Source organism: Stegostoma tigrinum, chromosome 13, assembly GCF_030684315.1.
Source record: "Stegostoma tigrinum isolate sSteTig4 chromosome 13, sSteTig4.hap1, whole genome shotgun sequence".
Taxonomy (NCBI): domain Eukaryota; kingdom Metazoa; phylum Chordata; class Chondrichthyes; order Orectolobiformes; family Stegostomatidae; genus Stegostoma; species Stegostoma tigrinum.
This window is the reverse complement of record NC_081366.1, coordinates 51,719,357-51,743,880: the sequence shown is the minus strand read 5'-3', so window position 1 is coordinate 51,743,880 and position 24,524 is coordinate 51,719,357. Positions and strand designations below refer to the sequence as shown.

General features: G+C 44.9%; 1 protein-coding gene across 2 annotated transcripts in view; it reads left to right on the top strand.

The window, feature by feature from the left end:
- The first annotated feature begins 474 nt into the window (after positions 1-474).
- sh3tc2 (SH3 domain and tetratricopeptide repeats 2) overlaps positions 475-24,524 on the top strand; it is a 112,392-nt gene continuing 88,342 nt past the window's right edge. Inside the window, exons 1-2 of one of the 2 annotated variants that reach the window (XM_059650741.1) lie at positions 475-1,410; positions 6,321-6,995. In XM_059650741.1, the coding sequence (XP_059506724.1) occupies positions 6,689-6,995 (307 nt within the window). In that variant the 5' untranslated portion in view covers positions 475-1,410; positions 6,321-6,688. The remainder of the gene's footprint in view (positions 1,411-6,320; positions 6,996-24,524) is intronic. The other variant, XM_059650742.1, reaches the window with a different exon arrangement.

Genomic DNA, 24,524 nt, shown 5'->3' with positions numbered 1-24,524 from the left:
AGCACATCGCTGTAATGTGCACGCACGCTGGCTGACTAACACACTTTGCTGTTGGATTACAAAGTACAGAAGTAAGTATTCAAGATGGTGCTGATACAAGAATGTCACTTGGCATGATGTAACAGTGACACAATCACCTAATTCTGTTAAAGAAACCTACTTGCCTGATCTAACATAACCCACCTCTCCTGTTTTACCCTATTATGCTATGCCTTTATTACTGAAGTGCCCCTCGTTGTGATGATACTCACTTCCCTGGACACTTCATTTGTCTCTAAATTCCTTATGGATTATTTCATTCAGATGAGAAGCAAAAGGCTTTGGAAAAGCATTGCTAACCCCGAACAGCCAGTGCTCAGTGACTTCCTTATGTACTGTATTATTCTACAGTTCTGTGTGTCTGGTCTTATCTAACATCTCGGTTTTGAGAGAATGCGATAAAACTTCAGGGCGAACCGAAATTCCGGGAGCAGAGGGGAGGCCGACCAGTTTTCTGGGCGGAGACACATACCTGACTGATCCCAGAAGAACGAGGAAACTCGAATGCATTGTACTTACACGGTCACTTACAGACAAAATTCCGTCAATATTCTAAGGTTGCACAACTGAATCACGCGGCGGTGGGCGTAAATGGGGAGCAAATTTTAAAATATTTCAACAAGAGTTCATTTACAGTTGTTTCTATGCACCAACGATGCTGATTGCCAAAGTCTGCACAGTTCTAACCCTCCCTTCATGTGGGGCAACTGCATGAAGAGCTTTTCACTGTGTCCCGAAGGTGAGAGAAGGACATCCGGCCAGAGAATGAGAGCTGAGACATATTCTCTCTGATTTTGCGTGCCAGTGGGGAGGATCAAGTGTCTTTGCGTCATTTTATTTTAAATTATGAAATCTGGTAAAACAAAAAAAAGGTGTAAATACGTGCATTTGGTTTCCGGTTTGTGTGAAGCTTTTTGAAGTGTCCTTTCCCATCTAGAAGCGTTGTCGTTCCGGGCAGAGGAGATTCAGTGGCAACTCTGCGGTTTATTAAATCTACAGCTGATAAACAGGAAGTTGTTTCGGTCAGAGAACGAAAGGATTATTCATTTACCTGTCACCTGGAACATCACCAGTACAAGTTCTTCACCTTGAAACGATTTAAATCAGTGTGACTCGCGTTGCCTTTGAAAAAGCCCAACGAGCGCCTGAGAGTTCATTGCTCAGTACCTCCCACATACCTTTCTGTGACAGCCTAGAAATGCACCATTGTCGCAGTTTTCACAACGATCCGATTGAAGTCATTTGACAATTAACCTCATTCACGGAGGCTGAGACGTAAAGAGAAACACAAATTATAAATCGTTCAACAGGCTTCTCTTTGGACCAGCTGAACTAGCTTCACTGAAGATGAGGCGGAACTTGAAAGTCAAGGTCAGTACTGATTTATTAAGAAAATAATAACTTGCTCAAAATTTATACTTTTAACGAAAAAATGTGTTGTTTAAGTGTACACTTTTGATCATTTTTATCTTTGGCATTTCCCTATCCCTCTAATGGCTCCTAATGTGATCACTTCTCGTATGCGTTAGACACTGTTTACGCATAAAACTTTCAAGAGAAACATTGTCGTTGTCCAGCCTGATCCTGCTTCACCAAGCTGAAGATCCAGCCAGCACTGATTTGTAATTTGCTATCTCCAGTCTACTCCACATCATTAGTAATTAAGGCAAATTAATGAAAATAAGCATTTTTAACTCAGATTTTATTTTGCATTTCTTTTCTCTAAGTATCTCTCTGATATCATTGTTTCGTGATTTTGTAAGGTTACGGGGAAATTGTAGAGTTGGATGGGGGACAAATGATCTCTTTCTGTGCTGTGAGTTGTTAAGATGATAAATGTTTGGCGAGAAGCTGTTAAGTTCACTTGTTCTGTTTAAATGTTGGCTTTGCTCAAGATAGCATCCTTGATTCTGAGTCTGAAAGTCCTGGGCTCAATTCCCAGGCTGGAACTTTGTACAGAGATAATGGAAACTGCAGATGCTGGAGAATTCCAAGATAATAAAATGTGAGGCTGGATGAACACAGCAGGCCAAGTAGCATCTCAGGAGCACAAAAGCTGACGTTTCGGGCCTAGACCCTTCATCAGAGAGGGGGATGGGGAGAGGGAACTGGAATAAATAGGGAGAGAGGGGGAGGCGGACCGAAGATGGAGAGTAAAGAAGATAGGTGGAGAGAATGTAGGTGGGGAAGTAGGGAGGGGATAGGTCAGTCCAGGGAAGACGGACAGGTCAAGGAGGTGGGATGAGGTTAGTGGGTAGCTGGGGGTGCGGCTTTGGGTGGGAGGAAGGGATGGGTGAGAGGAAGAACCGGTTAGGGAGGCGGAGACAGGTTGGACTGGTTTTGGGATGCAGTGGGTGGGGGGGAAGAGCTGGGCTGGTTGTGTGGTGCAGTGGGGAGAGGAGACGAACTGGGCTGGTTTAGGGATGCAGTGGGGGAAGGGGAGATTTTGAAACTGGTGAAGTCCACATTGATACCATATGGCTGCAGGGTTCCCAGGCGGAATATGAGTTGCTGTTCCTGCAACCTTCGGGTGGCATCATTGTGGCAGTGCAGGAGGCCCATGATGGACATGCCATCTAGAGAATGGGAGGGGGAGTGGAAATGGTTTGCGACTGGGAGGTGCAGTTGTTTGTTGCGAACTGAGCGGAGGTGTTCTGCAAAGCGGTCCCCAAGCCTCCGCTTGGTTTCCCCAATGTAGAGGAAGCCGCACTGAGTGCAGTGGATGCAGTATACCACATTGGCAGATGTGCAGGTGAACCTCTGCTTAATGTGGAATGTCATCTTGGGGCCTGGGATGGGGGTGAGGGAGGAGGTGTGGGGACAAGTGTAGCATTTCCTGCGGTTGCAGGGGAAGGTGCCGGGTGTGGTGCGGTTGGAGGGCAGTGTGGAGCGAACAAGGGAGTCATGGAGAGAGTGATCTCTCCGGAAAGCAGAAAAGGATGGGGATGGAAAAATGTCTTGGGTGGTGGGGTCGGATTGTAAATGGCGGAAGTGTCGGAGGATAATGCGTTGTATCCGGAGGTTGGTAGGGTGGTGTGTGAGAACGAGGGGGATCCTCTTGGGGCGGTTGTGGCGGGGGCGGGGTGTGAGGGATGTGTTGCGGGAAATACGGGAGACGCGGTCAAGGGTGTTCTCGATCACTGTGGGGGGAAAGTTGCGGTCCTTAAAGAACTTGGACATCTGGGATGTGCGGGAGTGGAATGTCTTATCGTGGGAGCAGATGCGGCGGAGGCGGAGGAATTGGGAATAGGGAATGGAATTTTTGCAGGAGGGTGGGTGGGAGGAGGTGTATTCTAGGTAGCTGTGGGAGTCGGTGGGCTTGAAATGGACATCAGTTACAAGCTGGTTGCCTGAGATGGAGACTGAGGCCCCAAGATGACATTCCACATTAAGCAGAGGTTCACCTGCACATCTGCCAATGTGGTATACTGCATCCACTGTACCCAGTGCGGCTTCCTCTACATGGGGGAAACCAAGCGGAGGCTTGGGGACCGCTTTGCAGAACACCTCCGCTCAGTTCGCACCAAACAACTGCACCTCCCAGTCGCAAACCATTTCCACTGCCCCTCCCATTCTCTAGATGACATGTCCATCATGGGCCTCCCGCACTGCCACAATGATGCCACCCGAAGGTTGCAGGAACAGCAACTCATATTCCGCCTGGGAACCCTGCAGCCATATGGTATCAATGTGGACTTCACCAGTTTCAAAATCTCCCCTTCCCCCACTGCATCCCTAAACCAGCCCAGTTCGTCCCCTCTCCCCACTGCGCCACACAACCAGCCCAGCTCTTCCCCCCCACCCACTGCATCCCAAAACCAGTCCAACCTGTCTCTGCCTCCCTAACCGGTTCTTCCTCTCACCCATCCCTTCCTCCCACCCCAAGCCGCACCCCCAGCTACCCACTAACCTCATCCCACCTCCTTGACCTGTCCGTCTTCCCTGGACTGACCTATCCCCTCCCTACCTCCCCACCTACACTCTCCACCTATCTTCATTTCTCTCCATCTTCGGTCCGCCTCCCCCTCTCTCCGTATTTATTCCAGTTCCCCCTCCCCATCCCCCTCTCTGATGAAGGGTCTAGGCCCGAAACGTCAGCTTTTGTGCTCCTGAGATGCTGCTTGGCCTGCTGTGTTCATCCAGCCTCACATTTTATTATCTTGGAACTTGTACAGATTGGCTAGGCTGACATTACCAATTTATTACTGAGAGAAGTGTTTGGAGGTATTGCTAAAATGTGAATTTGTGATGCATTGAGAGAGTGGAATGATTTCAGTGAACTATTTATGTTGTATATGATAATGGTTCTGAAACAGTTAATGTTTGTGGGCTGCACTCATTCTACTGATATCACATGCAATTTTCTGGGTGGAAACAAGAAGTTTTATTCTAGTTGCAGAGGGAACAGACATAACTGTATCAGATCCCTAAGGTCATAGTAGTTATGCCAAATTTAGTTATATTTATTATCAATACATACCATGCAAGAAACTTTGTTATCTAAGAACAGTGCCTCTTCTGTAGGTCCTTAACTGTGGTGTACCCTGTGGTGGGTAATGAGAAGTGAAATGCCTATTTGGAGAACTGGTGTAGAATAGTGGGTCAAATACATCAGTACAATTTTGTGACTCTCTTCTAGATATTGAGTTACTGCCTTTTGCAACAAATAACACTTTGTTTGGGTGGCAGAATTCATGTAGTTCCATGCGGGAATGTGTTGATTTAGGGGGTGGAAAACATAGTGGGAAGATAGATTGTAGACCAAACAGGGGGTGTCTTTGATTAATAATAAATGTCTTCACCACCCTACCCCTTCCCTGCCCCACCTCCAACCATAAACACCTATCCCACTTCCCCTGTGTTTTGATTTTTAGACTTCAGTTCGAAGTGTTGAGGAAAGGCTGACTTTCTGGATGGAGAACTACAGACATTCTGTGCTGAAGGAGATTGTGACAAAATCTTTGTAGCCATCACTGTAATGTTGCTGACCAAAAGCAACTTATAGTCCCAAAAGCTCTTCAAAGTCATGGCATTTAACATAAGTCAATAAATTTGTCAGTAAAAAAATAGCATAGAAGGAGCTGTCATGCAAAATGAGTCTTCATCTGAGCAAAAGATTTCTGTCCTTTTTTCCGCTTTCTCCTATGATAGACTTGGAAGTGAAAAGAATCTATATTGGCGTGCATGGAATTTTTACTTGTGCTTTTTTTTTGGGAGGTACCTTTCTGGTAGTGATGGGAAAGGAGCAAAAATAGCATCTTGAACAAAAACGCCATGTTAGTCTTGTTCCATCTGCGACTGTTATTTGCTGATATATAATCACCAGCTATGTGCAAAGGGTGGAAAGGAATTTTTTACCCATTTTGAATAAACATATGAACATAGGTTCCTTGTAGGTACTCCAGTGTTTCTCTGCCAACATACACCAAGAAGAATTTGAGGAAAAATAAACCCAAGTTTGCTCATGGCTTCATTTAACTAACAGTTGTTTTTTTTTGGAAGAATGCTAAATCTTAAATAAGTTGTAAAAAAAAGCTCATACTTTGCAGCAAGGTAGAATTGCAGAGGTTTTCTCATGATGTTCCATCAGCGACCTATTTTAATGCATAAAGAAGCTGTCCCCAAATATACCTTCAGGGAAATATTCAAGAGAGTTGAGCTTTCGACTAAGAATAAGAATCTGGGTTTGCGTAGAAATTAGATATAACAAAGTGTGGAGCTGGAAGAACTTAACAGGCCAACCAGCATCAGAGGAACAGGAAAGCTTATGTTTTGGGTCAGGACCCTTCTTCAGAAGATTTCAGAAGTGTCCTGACTGGAAATGTCAACTTTCCTGTTCCTCTGATGCTGCCTGGCCTGCTGTGTTCGTCCACCTCTGCACTTGGTTATCTCTTTTCCCAGCATCTGCAGTTCTTGCTATCTCTTGAGTAGAAATTATTCCAGTTTCTTCTCTGTTTTCTGTTTCCACGCCCTTTTAATAACGATTTAGAAGGTGGGACACTGGTTTGATTTCTTCATAATTACTATTGCAGCAGCTCTGTGGTAGGGTGCCTAGTAATACTGTTGCAGTGTAGCAGGTCCATTTATTTATTTCTTACCTCCTTCAAGACAGAGATTATGGAATCTGGCTAATTAAACTTTCAAACATGGACCCAAGGCTTTCAAACTGGGCTTTGAGGATTTTTAACCATTTGAATTCCAGAACCGAGGCACTACAATATATTATCTAAGTCATGCAACCATATATTAAATAATTTACTAATTAGTCATTTTTCTTGCAGGTATACATTCCACACTGCAGTGCTGCAAGTTAAAGGATAAGAACAATTTAGGCTCAAAGACTGAAGAAGGAAACATTCGAACATACCGGATGAATGATAAAAGAAGACTTCAAGAACAATGTGACAGGTTAATTAATGAAAATATTGGAGAATAAGACAGTTGCCTCTCTATCTTTTAACTATATCAGAAATTCATGACCTAAAGACACAAGTTAGACTCCACTAAGTTTGGCTTAATGAGGAGGTGACTTGTAAATCAAATTCTCACAGGCATTTATGCAAACAGCCACTTATGTCCTATCAAGGGAGCAAGCATCATCAATATCAGTATGTTTTCTAATGTTAATGGCTAATTATAAATACCACTAATGCAGAAAATAAAAAGCCAACAATCTCATGGGCCCAATACTGTTTGTATTGCAAATAAAAAACAACGTAAGACAGATGTTGTGGAATCAGCTAAAGAGGAAAGCAGAACAAAGGGCCAGAACAATAGCTTGGAACTGTTACCAGGAACTGCGACATACACAGATCTGCTCAGTGGCAGGGTGCTGAACTGTAACATGCACCTAAACAGTACTAATTCACAGGAGACGGTTGAGTGCGAAACTGACATAAAGCACATTGATGGGATTGAGGAATGTTATGCGAGTACAGCCACTGCAGTAGCTCCAGGTAATGTAACTAAACTAAATTTTGCAAAATCCTATAAACTAACCGGTGGCAGCTTTCTCTTTCATAAGATAATGAATTGCTCATGCTGGCCAACTCTGTGTTTTCCACAAGGGGCTCAAAACCCTCACTTTGGTATGGTGGTCTTTGCTACATTTGCTGCAGAGGAAGACAATGGACAGTGGACATAATTCGCTGGCCTCTGCTTTCTGTCTCTCTCTTGACCAGCTGACCTTTGAGTTCTGCTCACCTTTTGTGTTCAGTCACATACAAAGTAATAAGGGAGAAATAATTATGTTGCTTTGAAAGGAAATGCTAAGTTGAAAATAGAAAAATGTATTCTCATTATGTAAAAGAACCTCAATTTTTGAATTCGGAGTGGTAGCACCAGTGTGATGACGTGCTTTAGCTTCAGAAAGTATGTAACGTGGATAAACATTATACGTAGACTTGAGCACTGAACATAAACCAACTATAAAATTCTTAGCGATAATGGGAACTGCAGATGCTGGAGAATCCAAGATAATAAAGTGTGAAGCTGGATGAACACAGCAGGCCAAGCAGCATCCCAGGAGCACAAAAGCTGACATTTCGGGCCTAAACCGTTCATCAGAGAGGGGTGAGGGTTCTGGAATAAATAGGGAGAGAGGGGGAGGCAGACCGAAGATGGAGAGAAAAGAAGATAGGTGGAGAGGAGAGTATAGGTGGGGAGGTAGGGAGGGGATAGGTCAGTCCAGGGAAGATGGACAGGTCAAGGAGGTGGAATGAGGTTAGTAGGTAGGAGATGGAGGTGCAGCTTGGGGTGGGAGGAAGGGATGGGCGAGAGGAAGAACAGGTTAGGGAGGCAGAGAGAGGCTGGGCTGGTTTTGGGATGCAGTGGGGGGAGGGGAAGAGCTGGGCTGGTTTTGGGATGCAGTGGGGGGAGGGGAAGAGCTGGGCTGTTGTGTGGTGCAGTGGGGGAGGGGATGAACTGGGCTCGTTTTGGGATGCAGTGGGGGAAGGGGAGATTTTGAAGCTGGTGAAGTCCACATTGATACCATTGGGCTGCAGGGTTCCCAAGCGGAATATGAGTTGCTGTTCCTGCAACCTTCGGGTGGCATCATTGTGGCACTGCAGGAGGCCCATGATGGACATGCCATCTAAAGAATGGGAGGGGGAGTTGAAATGGTTCGCGACTGGGAGGTGCAGTTGTTTATTGCGAACCGAGCGGAGGTGTTCTGCAAAGCAGTCCCCAAGCCTCCGCTTGGTTTCCCCAATGTAGAGGAAGCCACACCAGGTACAATGGATACAGTATACCACATTGGCAGATGTGCAGGTAAACCTCTGCTTAATATGGAAAGTAATCTTGGGGCCTGGGATAGGGGTGAGGGAGGAGGTGTGGGGGCAAGTGTAACATTTCCTGCGGTTGCAGGGGAAGGTGCCAGGTGTGGTGGGGTTGGAGGGCAGTGTGGAGCGAACAAGGAAGTCACGGAGAGAGTGGTCTCTCCAGAAAGCAGAAAAGGATGGGGATGGAAAAATGTCTTGGATGGTGGGGTCGGATTGTAGATGGCGGAAGTGTCGGAGGATGATGTGTTGTATCCGGAGGTTGGTGGGGTGGTGTGTGAGAACGAGGGGGATCCTCTTTGGGTAGTTGTGGCGGGGGCGGGGTGTGAGGGATGTGTTGCGGGAAATGCAGGAGACGGGGTCAAGGGCATTCTCGACCACTGTGGGGGGAAAGTTGCGGTCCTTGAAGAATTTGGACATCTGGGATGTGCGGGAGTGGAATGCCTCATCCTGGGAGCAGATGCGGCGGAGGCGGAAGAATTGGGAATAGGGGATGGAATTTTTACAGGAGGGTGGTTGGGAGGAAGTGTATTCTAGGTAGCTGTGGGAGTTAGTGGGCTTGAAATGGACATCAGTTACAAGCTGGTTGTCTGAGATGGAGACTGAGAGGTCCAGGAAGGAGAGGGATGTGTTGGAGATGGCCCAGGTGAACTTGACGTTGGGGTGGAAGGTGTTGGTGAAGTGGATGAACTGTTGGAGCTCCTCTGGGGAGCAAGAGGCGGTGCCGATACAGTCATCAATGTAACGGAGGATGTGTTGGGGTTTGGGGCCTGTGTAGGTGCGGAAGAGGGACTGTTCCACGTAACCTACAAAGAGGCAGGCATAGCTGGGGCCCATGTGGGTGCCCATGGCCACCCCCTTTGTCTGTAGGAAGTGGGAGGAATCGAAAGATAAGTTGTTGAGGGTGAGGACGAGTTCGGCTAGGTGGATGAGGGTGTCGGTGGAGCGGGACTGGTTGGGCCTGCGGGACAGGAAGAAGCGGAGGGCTTTGAGGCCATCTGTATGAGGAATACAGGTGTATAGGGACTGGATGTCCGTGGTGAAAATGATGTGTTGGGGGCCAGGGAATTGGAAGTTCTGGAGGAGGTGGAGGGCGTGGGTGGTGTCACGGACGTAGTTAGGGAGTTCCTGGACCAAAGGGGAGAGCCCGCAGTCAGATGTGGCCCAGTGGTAGTAGGGTGCACTGACCTCTACTTCGCCGAGGCCAAACGCCAACTCTCCGACACCTCCACCTACCGCCCCCTTGATCATGACCCCACCCCCGAGCACCAAACCATCATCTCCAACACCATTCATGACCTCATCACCTCAAGGGACCTCCCACCCACAGCCTCCAACCTCATTTTTCCCCAACCCCGCACGGCCTGTTTCTAGCTCCTTCCCAAAATCCATAAACCTGCCTGCCCTGGTCGACCCATTGTCTCAGCCTGTTCCTGCCCCACTGAACTCATCTCCACCTATCTGGACTCCATTTTCTCCCCTTTTGTCCACGAACTCCCTCCCGACATCCGTGACACCACCCACGCCCTCCACCTCCTCCAGAACTTCCAATTCCCTGGCCCCCAACACCTCATTTTCACCATGGACGTCCAGTCCCTATACTCCTGTATTCTGCATGCAGATAGCCTCAAAGCCCTCCGCTTTTTCCTGTCCCGCAGACCCGACCAGTCCCCCTCCACCGACACCCTCATCCGCCTAGCCGAACTCGTCCTCACCCTCAACAACTTCTCTTTCGATTCCTCCCACTTCCTACAGACAAAGGGGGTGGCCATGGGCACCCGCATGGGGCCCCAGCTATGCCTGCCTCTTTGTAGGTTACGTGGAACAGTCCCTCTTCCGCACCTACACAGGCCCCAAACCCCAACACATCCTCCGTTACATTGATGACTGTATCGGCACCGCCTCTTGCTCCCCAGAGGAGCTCCAACAGTTCATCCACTTCACCAACACCTTCCACCCCAACGTCAAGTTCACCTGGGCCATCTCCAACACATCCCTCTCCTTCCTGGACCTCTCAGTCTCCATCTCAGACAACCAGCTTGTAGCTAATGTCCATTTCATGCCCACCGACTCCCACAGCTACCTAGAATACACCTCCTCCCAACCACCCTCCTGTAAAAATTCCATCCCCTATTCCCAATTCTTCCGCCTCCGCCGCATCTGCTCCCAGGATGAGGCATTCCACTCCCGCACATCCCAGATGTCCAAATTCTTCAAGGACCGCAACTTTCCCCCCACAGTGGTCGAGAATGCCCTTGACCGCGTCTCCTGCATTTCCCGCAACACATCCCTCACACCCCGCCCCCGCCACAACCACCCAAAGAGGATCCCCCTCGTTCTCAAACACCACCCCACTAAACACCGGATACAACGCATCATCCTCCGACACTTCCACCATCTGCAATCCGACCTCACCACCCAAGACATTTTTCCATCCCCATCCTTGTCTACTTTCCGGAGAGACCACTCTCTCCGTGACTCCGTTGTTCGCTACACACTGCCCTCCAACCCCACCACACCTGGCACCTTACCCTGCAACCGCAGGAAGTGCTACACTTGCCCCCACACCTCCTCCCTCACCCCTATCCCAGGCCCCAAGATTACTTTCCATATTAAGCAGAGGTTCACCTGCACATCTGCCAATGTGGTACACTGTATCCATTGTACCTGGTGTGGCTTCCTCTACATTGGGGAAACCAAGCGGAGGCTTGGGGACCGCTTTGCAGAACACCTCCGCTCGGTTTGCAATAAACAACTGCACCTCCCAGTCGCGAACCATTTCAACTCCCCCTCCCATTCTTTAGATGACATGTCCATCATGGGCCTCCTGCAGTGCCACAATGATGCCACCCGAAGGTTGCAGGAGCAGCATCTCATATTCCGCTTGGGAACCCTGCAGCCCAATGGTATCAATGTGGACTTCACTAGCTTCAAAATCTCCCCTTCCCCCACTGCATCCCAAAACCAGCCCAGTTCATCCCCTCCCCCCACTGCATCACACAACAGCCAAGCTCTTCCCCTCACCCCACTGCATCCCAAAACCAGTCCAGCCTGTCTCTGCCTCCCTAACCTGTTCTTCCTCTCACCCATCTCTTCCTCCCACCCCAAGCCGTACCTCCATCTCCTACCTACTAACCTCATTCCACGTCCTTGACCTGTCCGTCTTCCCTGGACTGACCTGTCCCCTCCCTACCTCCCCACCTATACTCTCCTCTCCACCTATCTTCTTTTCTCTCCATCTTCGGTCCGCCTCCCCCTCTCTCCCTATTTATTCCAGAACCCTCACCCCATCCCCCTCTCTGATGAACGGTTTAGGCCCGAAACGTCAGCTTTTGTGCTCCTGAGATGCTGCTTGGCCTGCTGTGTTCATCCAGCTTCACACTTTGTTATCTTGTAAAATTCTTAGGTATGATTTTGGATCCCATGTAAGTGACGCAAATTGATTGGTTATTTGCTTCTGACTTCATACTTAATAAACTTGCAGTATTATGTGCTTATGAATAGTTGCAATTTCTTTCCAATATTTTCTCATAGAGATATACAATAAGTAACCAAATCTCAGATCTTATTTTGAAAAATAAATGCCTTTCTTTTTCATGTACAGTGTTGAGTATGAAAGTAAATCAACTGAAATTTAGAAATGAACTTCTGCTGTGTCAAACAAAACAGTTAATTTGTTTAAATATTCTCTACTCAAAATAACAACGATATTCTGAAGTAGTAGTTTTACCTTTGTCTATAAATAAAGTTCATAATATGGAAAAGTAATGCTGTCAATTTATTGGGGAGATTCACTCAGAGAATAAAACCAGAGATTATTGATGAAATTGTGATCAAAATTGACAAGAGTTAATCTTTCTCATAATTGGCAACCCTATGTTTGATTGTGCTATTCATTTGAAAATAAAATTAGGAATAAGATATTCTCCAATGCCCAATTGTTTTCAACGTTAATTTTCAATTTCATTTAAACTATTTACATTCATAATTCGAGATAAGCAATGGTTCACCATCAGTTCTCTGAATGTGTTTTGTTTCAATTTGTTGACTTCAACTGTCTTCTTGTGAACTAATCTTGGTGATTCGAAGATGGACAATTGACAATAGGTGCAGGAGTAGGCCATTCGGCCCTTCAAGCCAGCATCATCATTCATTATGATCATGGCTGATCATCCACAGTCAGTATCCTGATCCTGCCTTGTCCTCATAACCCTTGATTCCACTATCTTTAACAGCTCTATCCATCTCTTTCTTGAAAGTACCCAGAGAGTTGGCCTCCACTGCCTTCTGGGGCAGAGCATTCCATATATCCACCACTCTCTGGGTGAAGACGCTTTTCCTCAACTCTGTTCTAAATGGCCTACCTCTTATTTTTAAACTGTGTCCTCTGGTTCTGGACTCACCCATCAGCGGAAACATGCTTCCTGCCTCCAGAGTGTCCAATCCCTTAATCATCTTATACGTCACAATCAGATCCCTCTCATCCTTCTAAACTCAAGTGTATACAAGCCCAAGCTCCCATCTTTCAACATATGATAGTCCTGCCATTCTGGGAATTGACCTCATGAACCTACGCTGCACGCCCTCAAGAGCAAGAATGTCTTTCCTCAAATTTGGAGACGAAAACTAGACACAATATTCCAGGTGCAGTCTCACCAGGGCCCTGTACAGCTGCAGAAGGACCTCTTTGCTCCTATACTCAATTCCTCTTGTTATGAAGGCCAGCATGTCATTAGCTTTCTTCACTGCCTGCTGTACCTGCATGCTTGCTTTCATTGACTGATGTACAAGAATACCTAGATCTCGTTGCACTTCCCCTTTACCTAACTTGACTCCATTGAGATAGTAATCTGCTTTCCTGTTCTTGCCACCAAAGTGGATAACCACACATTTATCCACATTAAACTGCATCTGCCATGCATCCGTCCACTCACCTAGCCCTTCCAAGTCACCCTGTATTCTAATAACATCCTCCTCACATTTCACACTGCCATCCAGCTTTGTGTCATCAGCAAATTTGCTAATATTACTTTTAATGCCTTTGTCTATATCATTAATATATATTGTAAACAGCTGCGGTCCCAGCACCAAACCTTGTGGTACCCCACTGGTCACCGCCTGCCATTCCGAAAGGGACCCGTTTATCACTACCCTTTTGCTTCCTGCCAGCCAGCCAATTTTCAATCCAAGTCAGTATTTTGCCCTCAATACCATGTGCCCTAATTTTGTTCATCAATCTCCCATGCGGGACTTTATCAAAGGCTTTCTGAAAGTACAGGTACACTACGTCCATTGGTTCTCCCTTGTCCATCTTCATAGATACAGCCTCAAAAAATTCCAGAAGATTAGTCAAGCACAATTTCCCCTTCGTAAATTCATGCTGACTCTGACCTATCCTGTTACTGCTATCCAAATGAGTCGTAATTTCATCTTTTATAGTTGACTCCAGCATCTTTCCCACCACTGATGTCAGGCTAACCGGCCTGTACTTTCCTGTTTTCTTTCTCCCTCCTTTCTTGAAAAGTGGGACAACATTAGCCACCCTCCAATCCGCAGGAACTGATCCTGAATCTATAGAACATTTGAAAATGATTACCAATGCGTCCACAATTTCTAGAGCCACCTCCTTAAGTACTCTGGGATGCAGACCATCAGGTCCCGGGGACTTATCAGCCTTCAGACCTAACAATCTATCCAACACCATTTCCTGCCTAATATAAATACCCTTCAGTTCGTCCACTACCCGAGGTCCTTCAGGCACTGTTGCATCTGGGAGATTGCTTGTGTCTTCCCTGGTGAAGACAGATCCAAAGTACCTATTCAACTCTTCTGCCATTTCCTTGTTCCCCATAATAAATTCACCCATTTCTGACTTCAAGGGCCCAATTTTAGTCGTAACCATATTTTTTCTTTTCACATACCTAAAAAAGCTTTTACTATTCTCCTTTATATTTTTGGCCAGTTTTCCTTCATACCTAATTTTTTTCTCTGTGCATTGCCTTTTTAGTTATCCGCTGTTGCTCTTTTAAAGCTTCTGAGTCCTCCGGCTTCCCACTCATCCTTGCTATGTTATACTTCTCTTTTATTTTTATACAGTCCTTAACTTCCCTCATCAGCCACGGCCGTCCTGCCTCCCCTTAGGATCTTTCTTCCTCTTTGGAATGAACTGATCCTGCACCTTCTGCATTACATCCAGAAATACCTGCCATTGCTGTTCCACTGCCATCCCTGATAGGGTATTGTACCATTGAACTTTGGCCAGCTCCTCCCTCATAGCTCCATAGTTCCCTTTGTTCAACTGCAATATTGACACTTCTGATTCTCCCTTCTCCCTCTCAAACTGCAGATAACAAATTATCATATTATGGTCACTACCTCCTAATGGCTCCTTTACTTTGAGGTCCCTGATCAAACCCAGTTCGTTGCACAACACCAGATCCAGAATTGCCTCCTCCCTGGTAGGGTCCAGTACAAGCTGTTCTAAGAATCCATCTCAGAGGCACTCCACAAACTCCCTTTCTTGGGGTCCAGTGCCATCCTGATTCTCCCAGTCTACCCGAATGTTGAAATCTCCCATAACAACTGTAGTAATACCTTTGCGACAGGCCAATTTCAACTCTTGATTCAACTTGCACCCTACATCCTGACTACTGCTTGGGGGCCTGTAGATAACTCCCCATTAGGGTCTTCCTACCCTTAGAATTTCTCAGCTAGAATAGGAAGTAACAAAGTTTGTGTTTAATTATTTATAAGTAAAGGTAGAGAAAATTTTTCTTAAATCAAAAACTACCTGTTATCGCGTCTGCTATCCCTTTGCCTGCTTCAACTGACTGTTAGTGTTGATGCTGTTTCTAAACTGGCAAGACATTCAAATCAAGGCTGGTGCAAATAATGCCTAATAGTGTGGAGCAAATTACTGCAGATGTTGGAATTTTTACTGAGAGCAAAAATTTTGGAGATCACAATGGGTCAGGCAGCATCTGTGGAGAGAAAGCAAGCTAACGTTTCAGGTCTAGATGGCTGTTCCTAATGACTCATCGCATTATTTTTGTTTTCACCATAACAGGGAGGCTTGTTAACACTGGATTGTACAGGATTCTCTTATTATTGAGAAAATGCTGTGAGTAGCCAGGAGAAAAAATAGTCTATAATGTTTGCCTGGAGATGGCTGTATTTGGTGCCCCTTGTTCTTTATTGGCATTTTTTGACATGGAAATCGCTGGATGCCAGCATCTATTACCTATCCCTAGTTGCCTTGAGAAGGTAGCAGTGACCTGCCTGCTTGAACCACTGCAGTCCACATGCTATAGGTTGACCTACAATGCCTTTCGGGAGGGAATTCCAGGATTTTGACCCCATGACATTGAAGGAATGGTGATATATTTCCAAGTCAGGATAGTATGTGACTTGGAGGGGAACTTACAACCGGTAGTGTTTCCAGGTATCTGCTCTGCTTGTACTTCGAGATTGAAGTGGTCATGTGTTTGGAAGGTGTGTCTCAAGATCTTTGGTGAATCTCTTGTGCATACTATAGATAGCACATACTGCTGCTACAAGGTGCCTGTGGTGGAAGGAAAGGATGTATCCCACCTCGACCCATCCCCCAAAAACCACCTAATCTACACAGCCCTGAACACTATGGGCAATTTAGCATGGCCAATCTACCTAGCCTGCACATCTTTGGACTGTGGGAGGAAAACGGAGCACCCAGAAGAAACCCACGCAGAAACAGGGAGAATGTGAAAGTTCCACACAGACAGTTGCCTAAGAGTGGAATTGAACCCAGGTCCCTGGCGCTGAGAGGCTGAGGCACCGTGCCGTCCCCATGACAAGACTACAGAGTTTAGATTTGTTCATTGGTTTGGGATTGATTAGCTATGTCTATCTTTTGCTGCTTCTGTTGTTTGGCATGCAAGCATTCCTTTTTTTTGTAGCTTCACCAGATTGACCCCTCATTTTTAGGTGTGCCTGGTGCTATGCCTGGCATGCCGTTTTGTTCTCTCCATTGAACCAGAAAGCCCGTTGAAAGCCCTGGATTGATGGCAATGGTTGAGTAGGGGATATGCCGAGCCATGAGGTTGCACTTTTATTGGAGTACAATTTTGCTGCTGTTGATGCCCCACAGCACCTCATGGATGCCCAATCTTGATTTGCTGGATCTGTTCAAAGTCTGTCTCATTTTAAAATGGTGACAGTGCCACACGGTGCTTCGGAGGGTATTCTCAGCATGAAAGTGGGACTTTGTTTCCACAAAGATTGTGAGGTGATCACTCTTACCTATACTGTTGTTGATAGATACATCTGCAGTTGGCACATTGGTAAGAATGAGGTCAAGTGTAATTTTCCCTCTTATTGATTCCCACATCACCTCCTTCAGACTGAGTCTACCACCTGCATCCTTTTGCACGCGACCAGCTCGGTCCGTAATGCTGTTGCTGAGCCATTCTTGGTGGTGGGCATTGAAATTCCCCCATCCAGAGCACATTTTCTATCCTTGCCACCTTCAGTGCTTCATCCAAGTATTGTTCATCATGGAGAACAACCAACTCATTAGCCAAGGGAGGATGGTACATCGCAATCAGCAGGAGGTTTCCTTACCCATGTTTAATCTGAAGCCAAGAGACTTCATGGGATTTGGAGTCAATGCTGAGGACTCCTAGGGCAACTGTCTCCCAAATGTATGTGACTGTGCTACCCCTCTGCTGGGTCTCTCCTACTGGTGGGACAGGACATATCCAAAGATAGTTGAGACAAATCACTCTAGTTTCAAGTCAGACAGAAATTTATTGTCACATCCCTTTTAAATAGCCTTTTTGTCATTGAAGCACTTCCCAAAATCAATATTGCAATGGCGGTACTGAGTACAATAATACATATGCTGATGGCATCTGTCTATTACATGTTGTCAAGATTGCATCGCTGCCCTCTTAATGAGTGATGGTTGTGTCTGTGATATTGTCTGCAAGGTAAGATTCTGTTTAATATGGTTATGTTATCTTGTTGCTCAACTAGTTTGTGAGACAGCTCTCCCAATTTTGGTTCAAGCCCCCAAAAGAAAGTAAGGAGGACTTTGCAGGGTTGACAGGGCTGATTTTGCCATTGTCTTTTCTGGTGCTTAGGTTAACGCCAAGTGGTCTGTCCAGTTTCATCCCTTTGTTAAAGACTTTGTAGTAATTGATGCAATGAATGGATTAATAGGCCATTTCAAAGGGCAGTTGAGAGTCAATCACATTGCTGTGGATCGGGAGTTGTATGTAGGTTAGACCAGGTGAGGTTGACAGATTTCCTTCTCTGATTTCCTTTCCCTTTCCTATTTAATTCAAATTCCACCATCTGCTGTCATGAGAATTGAACCTGGATTCCCAGAATATTAGCTGATTTTCTAGTTTAATAATGTAGCAATAATATCATTAAGCCATCTGATCTTCTCCCTAAGTTTTAAAGAGCAAGTTTCCACATTGGTAATGAGCAGTGATTGCCTTCTTTCCATGTATTTGCATCTCATTAATAGCCTCTTTTCAATGCAGCTTCCAATTCTCCTCACCATGGAAGTTAGAAGTCTTACCTGGTGCCTAATTACCTAATTCTGTCTTCATCACAACATCCCCATATGCTCTGTTGACACCGTTCTCTTCCACCCTCACTCATACATCTCTTCAAGACTCTTCAAGACTTCATTTTGGAGCTCAGGAACACCTATGACTAGAATGCTTCTGCCAGGTCACTTTGCATGCAGGGGTAAGTAAACTAATTTTTAGCCATGTACAATGCAACTTACAGCTTTTGGCTTCACTTTCTGGCATTCACTCAAGTTGTGTTTGCTTGGAGGCTGCCAACCTCTATGAGTTGCATTGGTTTTTTTGGCATAGAGGGGGAGGCAGGCAACTTTACATGGTTCAGAGTACAAAACATCCAAGGAAACCAAGAAATGTCGCTCAACAGTACAGTGTCACACCTACAGCAAGTGCTAGCAGCTTATGCTTCAACCATATGGCCATGTCTGTAAGTTAAAGAAGACTAGTATTTAATTGGGTCAAGGGGGAGAATTGTCACTTGTGGGGCTTGGCCACAGGTTGTCAGGCTCTTGATCCTACTAGAGACTCTGAGAAACCTTTGCAGTCCAAGGAATGGACTACAATTAATCCTGCTGCTCAAGTGCCATTATTCAATCGATGACAGGTAGGTCAGACAGGCTGTGGGACCGTCAGCCTGGAGCTGGTCAATTTTTCTACATTGAAACAGGGTGTTGGGGCAATGTAAAAAAGAAGTTAATAGTAGAATTGTTATAGAGTCATACAGTTATACTGCATGGAAACAGACCCTTCAGTCCAACTCATCCATGTCATCCTAAACTTAGGGGGATTGTGTCCCATTTGCCAGCATTTGGCCCATGTTTGTCTAAACCCTTCTTATTCATGAGTCCATCCAGATGCCTTTTAAATATTGTAATTATACCTGCCCCCACCACTTCTGCTGGCAGCTTGTTCCATACATGCCTCAGCCTCTGCATGAAAAAGTTGCCCCTTAGGTTCCTTCTAAATCTTACCCCTCTTACTTTACACCAATGTCCTCTCATTTTAGACTCCCCTACTCTGGGGAAAAGGATCTTAGCTCTTCGCCCCATCAATACCCTCTGTGATTTCATAAACTTCTACAAAGTAATCCCCCAGCCTCTGATGCTCCAGGAGAAAAATGTTATTGGTGATGCCCAAGCAGGGGATGTAGTGACGTGCTGCCAGTGCAGAGGCAGGAATTGTAAATGGTTTGGTAGTCTGAGGTGAGTGAGTGGTGTTGCATGGACATGATGCATACAGTAGTGAGTGGTGCGCTGTCAGTGTGATGGAGCAGTTAGAAAGATGATGGTGGCATTTACCTTTGCGGAGTACAGAAGCTCATTGACTGACTTCTTTTTTACTGCACTGCTATGCTTTTCTTTTAATCTGAGACACATCACTGACTATCTCTATTTCAATATTGCTGGATCCAGAGGTGTCTTTGACTTTGCTGATCGGCAGGGTACAGTACTGCCCACTTCTCCATCACCCACGCACTAGCACTTCCAGTACTTGTTGGCAAAGTGAGAACAAATTTGCTTTTCTCAACTATTTCCTTGAAGATGTTGGTGCAGGACAACAGTGTGAAGGGAATTTCCTGAATGTGCATCACCTGGAGCGCTAAGGAGCTAGTGTATAAATATGGGGCCAGCAACCAAGGTACTGCAAAGTCCCAGTAGTGATGACTTGCTCTTGCCTTCTTGTACTGGGGAATGAGCCTGGTCAGGTAATCGAAATTTCAGTAGGGGAGCATTTTGGGAATGATCATAGAATCCCTATAGTGAGGAAGCAGACCATTAAACCCATCGAGTCCACACTGCCCTCTGAAGAGCATCCTACCCAGATCCACCCCCCTACCATATTCCTGTGACCCTGCATTTCCAATGGTTAATCCACCTAGTCTGTACATCCCTGGATACTACAGACAATTTAGCATGGCCAGTCCCTCTAACCTGCACGTCCTTGGACTGTGGGAGGAAACCTGAGCACCTGGAGGAAACCCATCAGACACAGGGAGCGTGTGCAAACTCCACACAGACTGTGACCCAAGGGTGGAATCGAGCCCAGGTCTCTGGCACTGTGAGGCAGCAGTGAGCCATTGTGCCACCCTAGTGTTCATAATTCTGTAAGTTTTTAAGACAGTTATGAACAAAGATAAGACTGGTCCTCGGGTGAAAGTGCTAAACTGTGGGAAAGCTAATTATGATAATATTAGCAAGAACTGTAGAAATTAGATTGGGAGTGACTGTTTCAGGTAAATCCACATCTGACACTTGGGAATCTTTTAAAAGCCAGTTGATAGGGTTCAGGACCGATGAGTTGCTACGAGAATGAATGATATGGATGGCAAGATTCTGGAACCCTGGATGAAAAGAGATATTGAAAGTTTTTAGTCAAAAAGGAAAAGGAAGCATATGTCAGATTCAAGAAATTGAAATCAAACAAGGCTGGCGAGGAATATAAATGAAGCAGGAGAGAACTTAAACAAGGAATTAAGAGGGCTGAAAGGAAGCATGAAAAGTTCTTGACTACTGGGCTTAAGGAGAATCCCAAAGTATTTTATATGCATATTAGGAGTAAGAGGGTAGCTAGGAAAAGAATAGGCCCATTCAAGGACATAGGAGGAAATTTATGCACAGAGCCAGAGAAAATGGATGAGGTCCTTAATCAGTACTTCACACTGGTATTCTGTAAGAATAGATGATGGTAATGTTAAGTAGGGGTATGTAGATATTCTAGGGAGTGTCGATATTAAGAAGGAGGAGATGTTGAGTGTCTTGAAAATCATTTCGGTAAGTAAGTCCCTAGGGCCTGATAGGAACTATCCCAGGATACTGAGTGAGGCAAGGAAGGAGATTTCTGGGGACTTGACAGAGATCTTTGTAACCTCTTGAGCCACAGAGAAGGTCTCAGAGACTGCAGAACAGCCAATATTATTCTTTTGTTTATGAAAGGCAATGTTGATAATGAGGAAATTATGAGTGGCGAGCCTTACCTCTGGTAGGGAAATAGTTGGAGAAGATTCTTAGGGACAGGATTTACTAACATTTGGAAAAGAATGAATTTTTTAGGGATGACTTTGCGCAAAGGAGTCTTGTCTCACAAGTTTGATTGAATTTTTTTGAAGAAGTATCAAAGATGATTGATGGTAGGGCAGTGGCTGTAATCTACATGGACTTTCCTCAAGCTTTAACATGATACTTGATGGTAGGCTGATCTGGAAGATTAAGTCAGATTGGATCCATGGTGAATTGGTAAGTTGGATCCAAAATTGGCTGGTCATAAGGAAGCAGAGCAGATGTAGGGCGATGTTTTTCTGACTGGATTCTGTGATCAGTGGTATTCTGCAAGGATCAAGGGGGACTCTATTATGAGGAGTCATGAGTTCAAAGTGAGAGGAGGAAAGTTTAGGGGAGATATGCGTGGAAAGTTCTTTACGCAGAGGGTGGTGGGCACCTGGAATGCGTTGCCAGCAGAGGTGGTAGACGCAGACACGTTAGCATCTTTTAAGATATATTTGGACAGGTACATGGATGGGCAGGGAGCAAACACACACAGACCGTTAGAAAATAGATGACAGGTTAGACAGAGGATCTTGATCAGCGCAGGCTTGGAGGGCCGAAGGGCCTGTTCCTGTGCTGTAATTTTCTTTGTTCTTTGTTCTTTGGTCAGTGCTGGAACCTCAGTTTGTAATATATTAAAAACAATTTGGATGAAAATGTAGGTGTTTTGATCGGTAAGTTTGGAGAGGCCATGAAGTTTGGTAGGGTTGGTATCAAAGGATACAGCCGGATATAGATCAGCTGGAAAGTTTTTGGAGAAATGGCAGATGGGATTTAATCTGGATATATGCGAGGTGATGCATTTTGGGAGGTCAAATGCAAGGGGAAAATATACAGTAAACAGCAGAATACTTAGGAGTGCTGATATACAATGGGATCTTGGGGTGCAAGTGCATACAACCCTGAAAGTGGCAATACAAATGGATAACATGTTAAAGAAGGCTTACAACACGCTTGCCTTCATTGGTCGGGCCATTGAGTATGAAGTTGGCAAGTCATGTTGCAGCTGTATAAGACTTTAGTTAGGTCATATTTGGGGTAGTGTTGTACAGTTCTGGTTGCCACACAATAGGAAGGATGTGGAGTTTTTTGGAGAGGCTGCAAAAGAGAATATTCCCTGGATTGGAGTATATTTGCTTTCAGAAGAAGTTGGAACAACTTGTACTGTTTTTGCTAGAGCATTGGAGGCTGAAAGGTGCAATCAGAAAAGTATGAGAGGTGTGGATAGAGTGAATAGGCAAAGTCTTTTTATCCAAGAAGGAAATGCCAAATACTAAGGGGCAAAAGTTTAAGATGACAGGACAGGGGTGGGGGGGGGGGGGGGCAGGCAATGTTTAAAGAAGATGTGTAAGTCAAGTTTTTTTACAGAGGGTAGTTAGTATCTCAAATGCGCTGGCAGGGGAGGTGGTAGAATCAGATATGATAGCAGCTTTTAGGAAGCATTTAGACATACATAGGGACGGGCAGGTAATAGAAGGATATGGGCCATTTACAGGCCAATGGGGTTCATTTAGATTGGCATTATGGTCAACACTGACATGACAGGCTGAAGGACCTACTCTCTTGTCCTGTCCTGCTCAATGTCTATGTTCCTGCCGTGCAATTGCAGAAGATATGCACCATAGAGACCAGTTCCATAATTATTGAGATTAAGACCAGAAGATAGCAAGAGAAAAGTTTGCCATGGGTTGTAGTGGGTCAGACATCATGAATCTCACATGAGAAAAGTTGAAAAATATAGTCTGATGTACTATAGTACTTTCTGAAACACTGGAATGGCTAAATGATATTAATGGACAATTTTGAAGGACTTTTAAGGGCACAAAAATATTGAGAAAGGAAAATGGGATACTCCGCTTTAAGTTTGAGGACTAGAATGCAGGAGGGTAGAAGTTAGGCTACAGAAATACATAGCCTTGCTTACTAATCTCAGAGCAAGTACAATTTATATTTATCAGAATGTTTCTTAGTTCAATCCTTGTAAACCAGAGGAGGCCGTACGCAAGGTAGGATTCTGTACATGCCAATATACTTTGTTAAGAAAATTCTTGATCAAAAAATTTTCAAGTCATTATGGGGGAATGATATATGGAGAGAATAGCCATTTCAATTCCCAGAGAATCTACTCTTAGCGGGCAGGATAATATAAATACTAGAACTTGGCCTTTTGGAAGTGAAGTCAGGAAGCATCTCTGATGCAAAGGGGTGTAAAATATTAGTACTCTTCCACAAATGACAGATTTAAAATTAACAAGCATCAACTATCAGAAAAGTGATCATTGGTAATCCAGGTTGTGAGCATAGGTGAGTATGTTGATTCAGCCGTGAGCTCTTTGAATGGTGGACAGAGCCTTGGTTTAAATGGATTCTCCTGCTTCTTTGTTCCCACGCTCCTTCATAGGGGTTTGTTCGAACTATTTTCTTCTAAATTAACTGTATATCTTGGGTGAGCTTCTGATCCCCAGCCTCCACCTCTCTTACGCCCATGTGGTCAACTCAAGTCTTTTCTGAAGTGCTGGAGTAAGCTGTGATTGTATTGTCTAAAGCTACATAAATTTGTGACTTCTCTCCCACTGTGGCTGTCATGCACCTCTGTTACACTGAGTCTACCTTGTGTCCAATGAGGAATTAAAACGGAAAATTGGCTCATTAATTACCTTCACATTCCATATTTCCTGTTCTGATGTTCATTGCTGAACCAAAGATATAATTTATCCATATTACAGCTTATTAGTTAGCTATCCCTTATTTGTTCCATGTCACGTTGAATGACATCTCTCAGTACTGATTATTACATCCAGAAGGCTAGTATTGTTCTTAAATTTCCTTGTGAAGGAAGTAACCTGCTCCACATTGTTTAAATAGTTCATAATCTCCTGGGGTCTCAGAACAAGAATAACTGTTTCTGAGATGAAATACTTTGTTTATTGTTAGTTTATGCTTTCTCATGATAAATTAACTTCCAATCCAAATATGTTCTTAATTTTGTGAGCTTTATTATCCTTTAACAACTTGTTATATAGAGCTTGTTGAGTGCCATCCAGCAGTCACTATTTCCTAATTCAGCTTCCTCTTCAACAATTATTCCTGATTTGCATAATCATTGTAAAAGCAACTGATATTTCAACTATGGAAGAAATGCACCTATTGACATCCATATCAAAAAAATTCACGAGTAATGGCTCACTATTTCAGATAATCATTTGCGGTTCACTGAAAAACGGACTTCAACATCAATTATTGGTAATTTTTTGCCATGGATTTATGCCACTTAAAAATTGAGTTGATCGCTTAAAGCACTTTATTTAGGGCTATACTAGGCATGAGACTGATGTAAAGTAAACATTTTGGTTTGCAAGCTGAATTTATACAACTCCCCATCCAAGATTTTGAGTCCATTAAATTGAATCGATCTAGGATCACCAGTTGTCAGTGCATGATGTTTGAAAAAAAAATGAAACATCAGTGTCACTGGCAATACCAATCCCTAAGTGTTCTTGAGAAGTTCGTGGTGAACCATCTTCTTGAATACAATTAAATGGCTTGATAGGCCTTTCAGAGGGTCTTAAGGATTAATCAGTTTGCTGTGGACC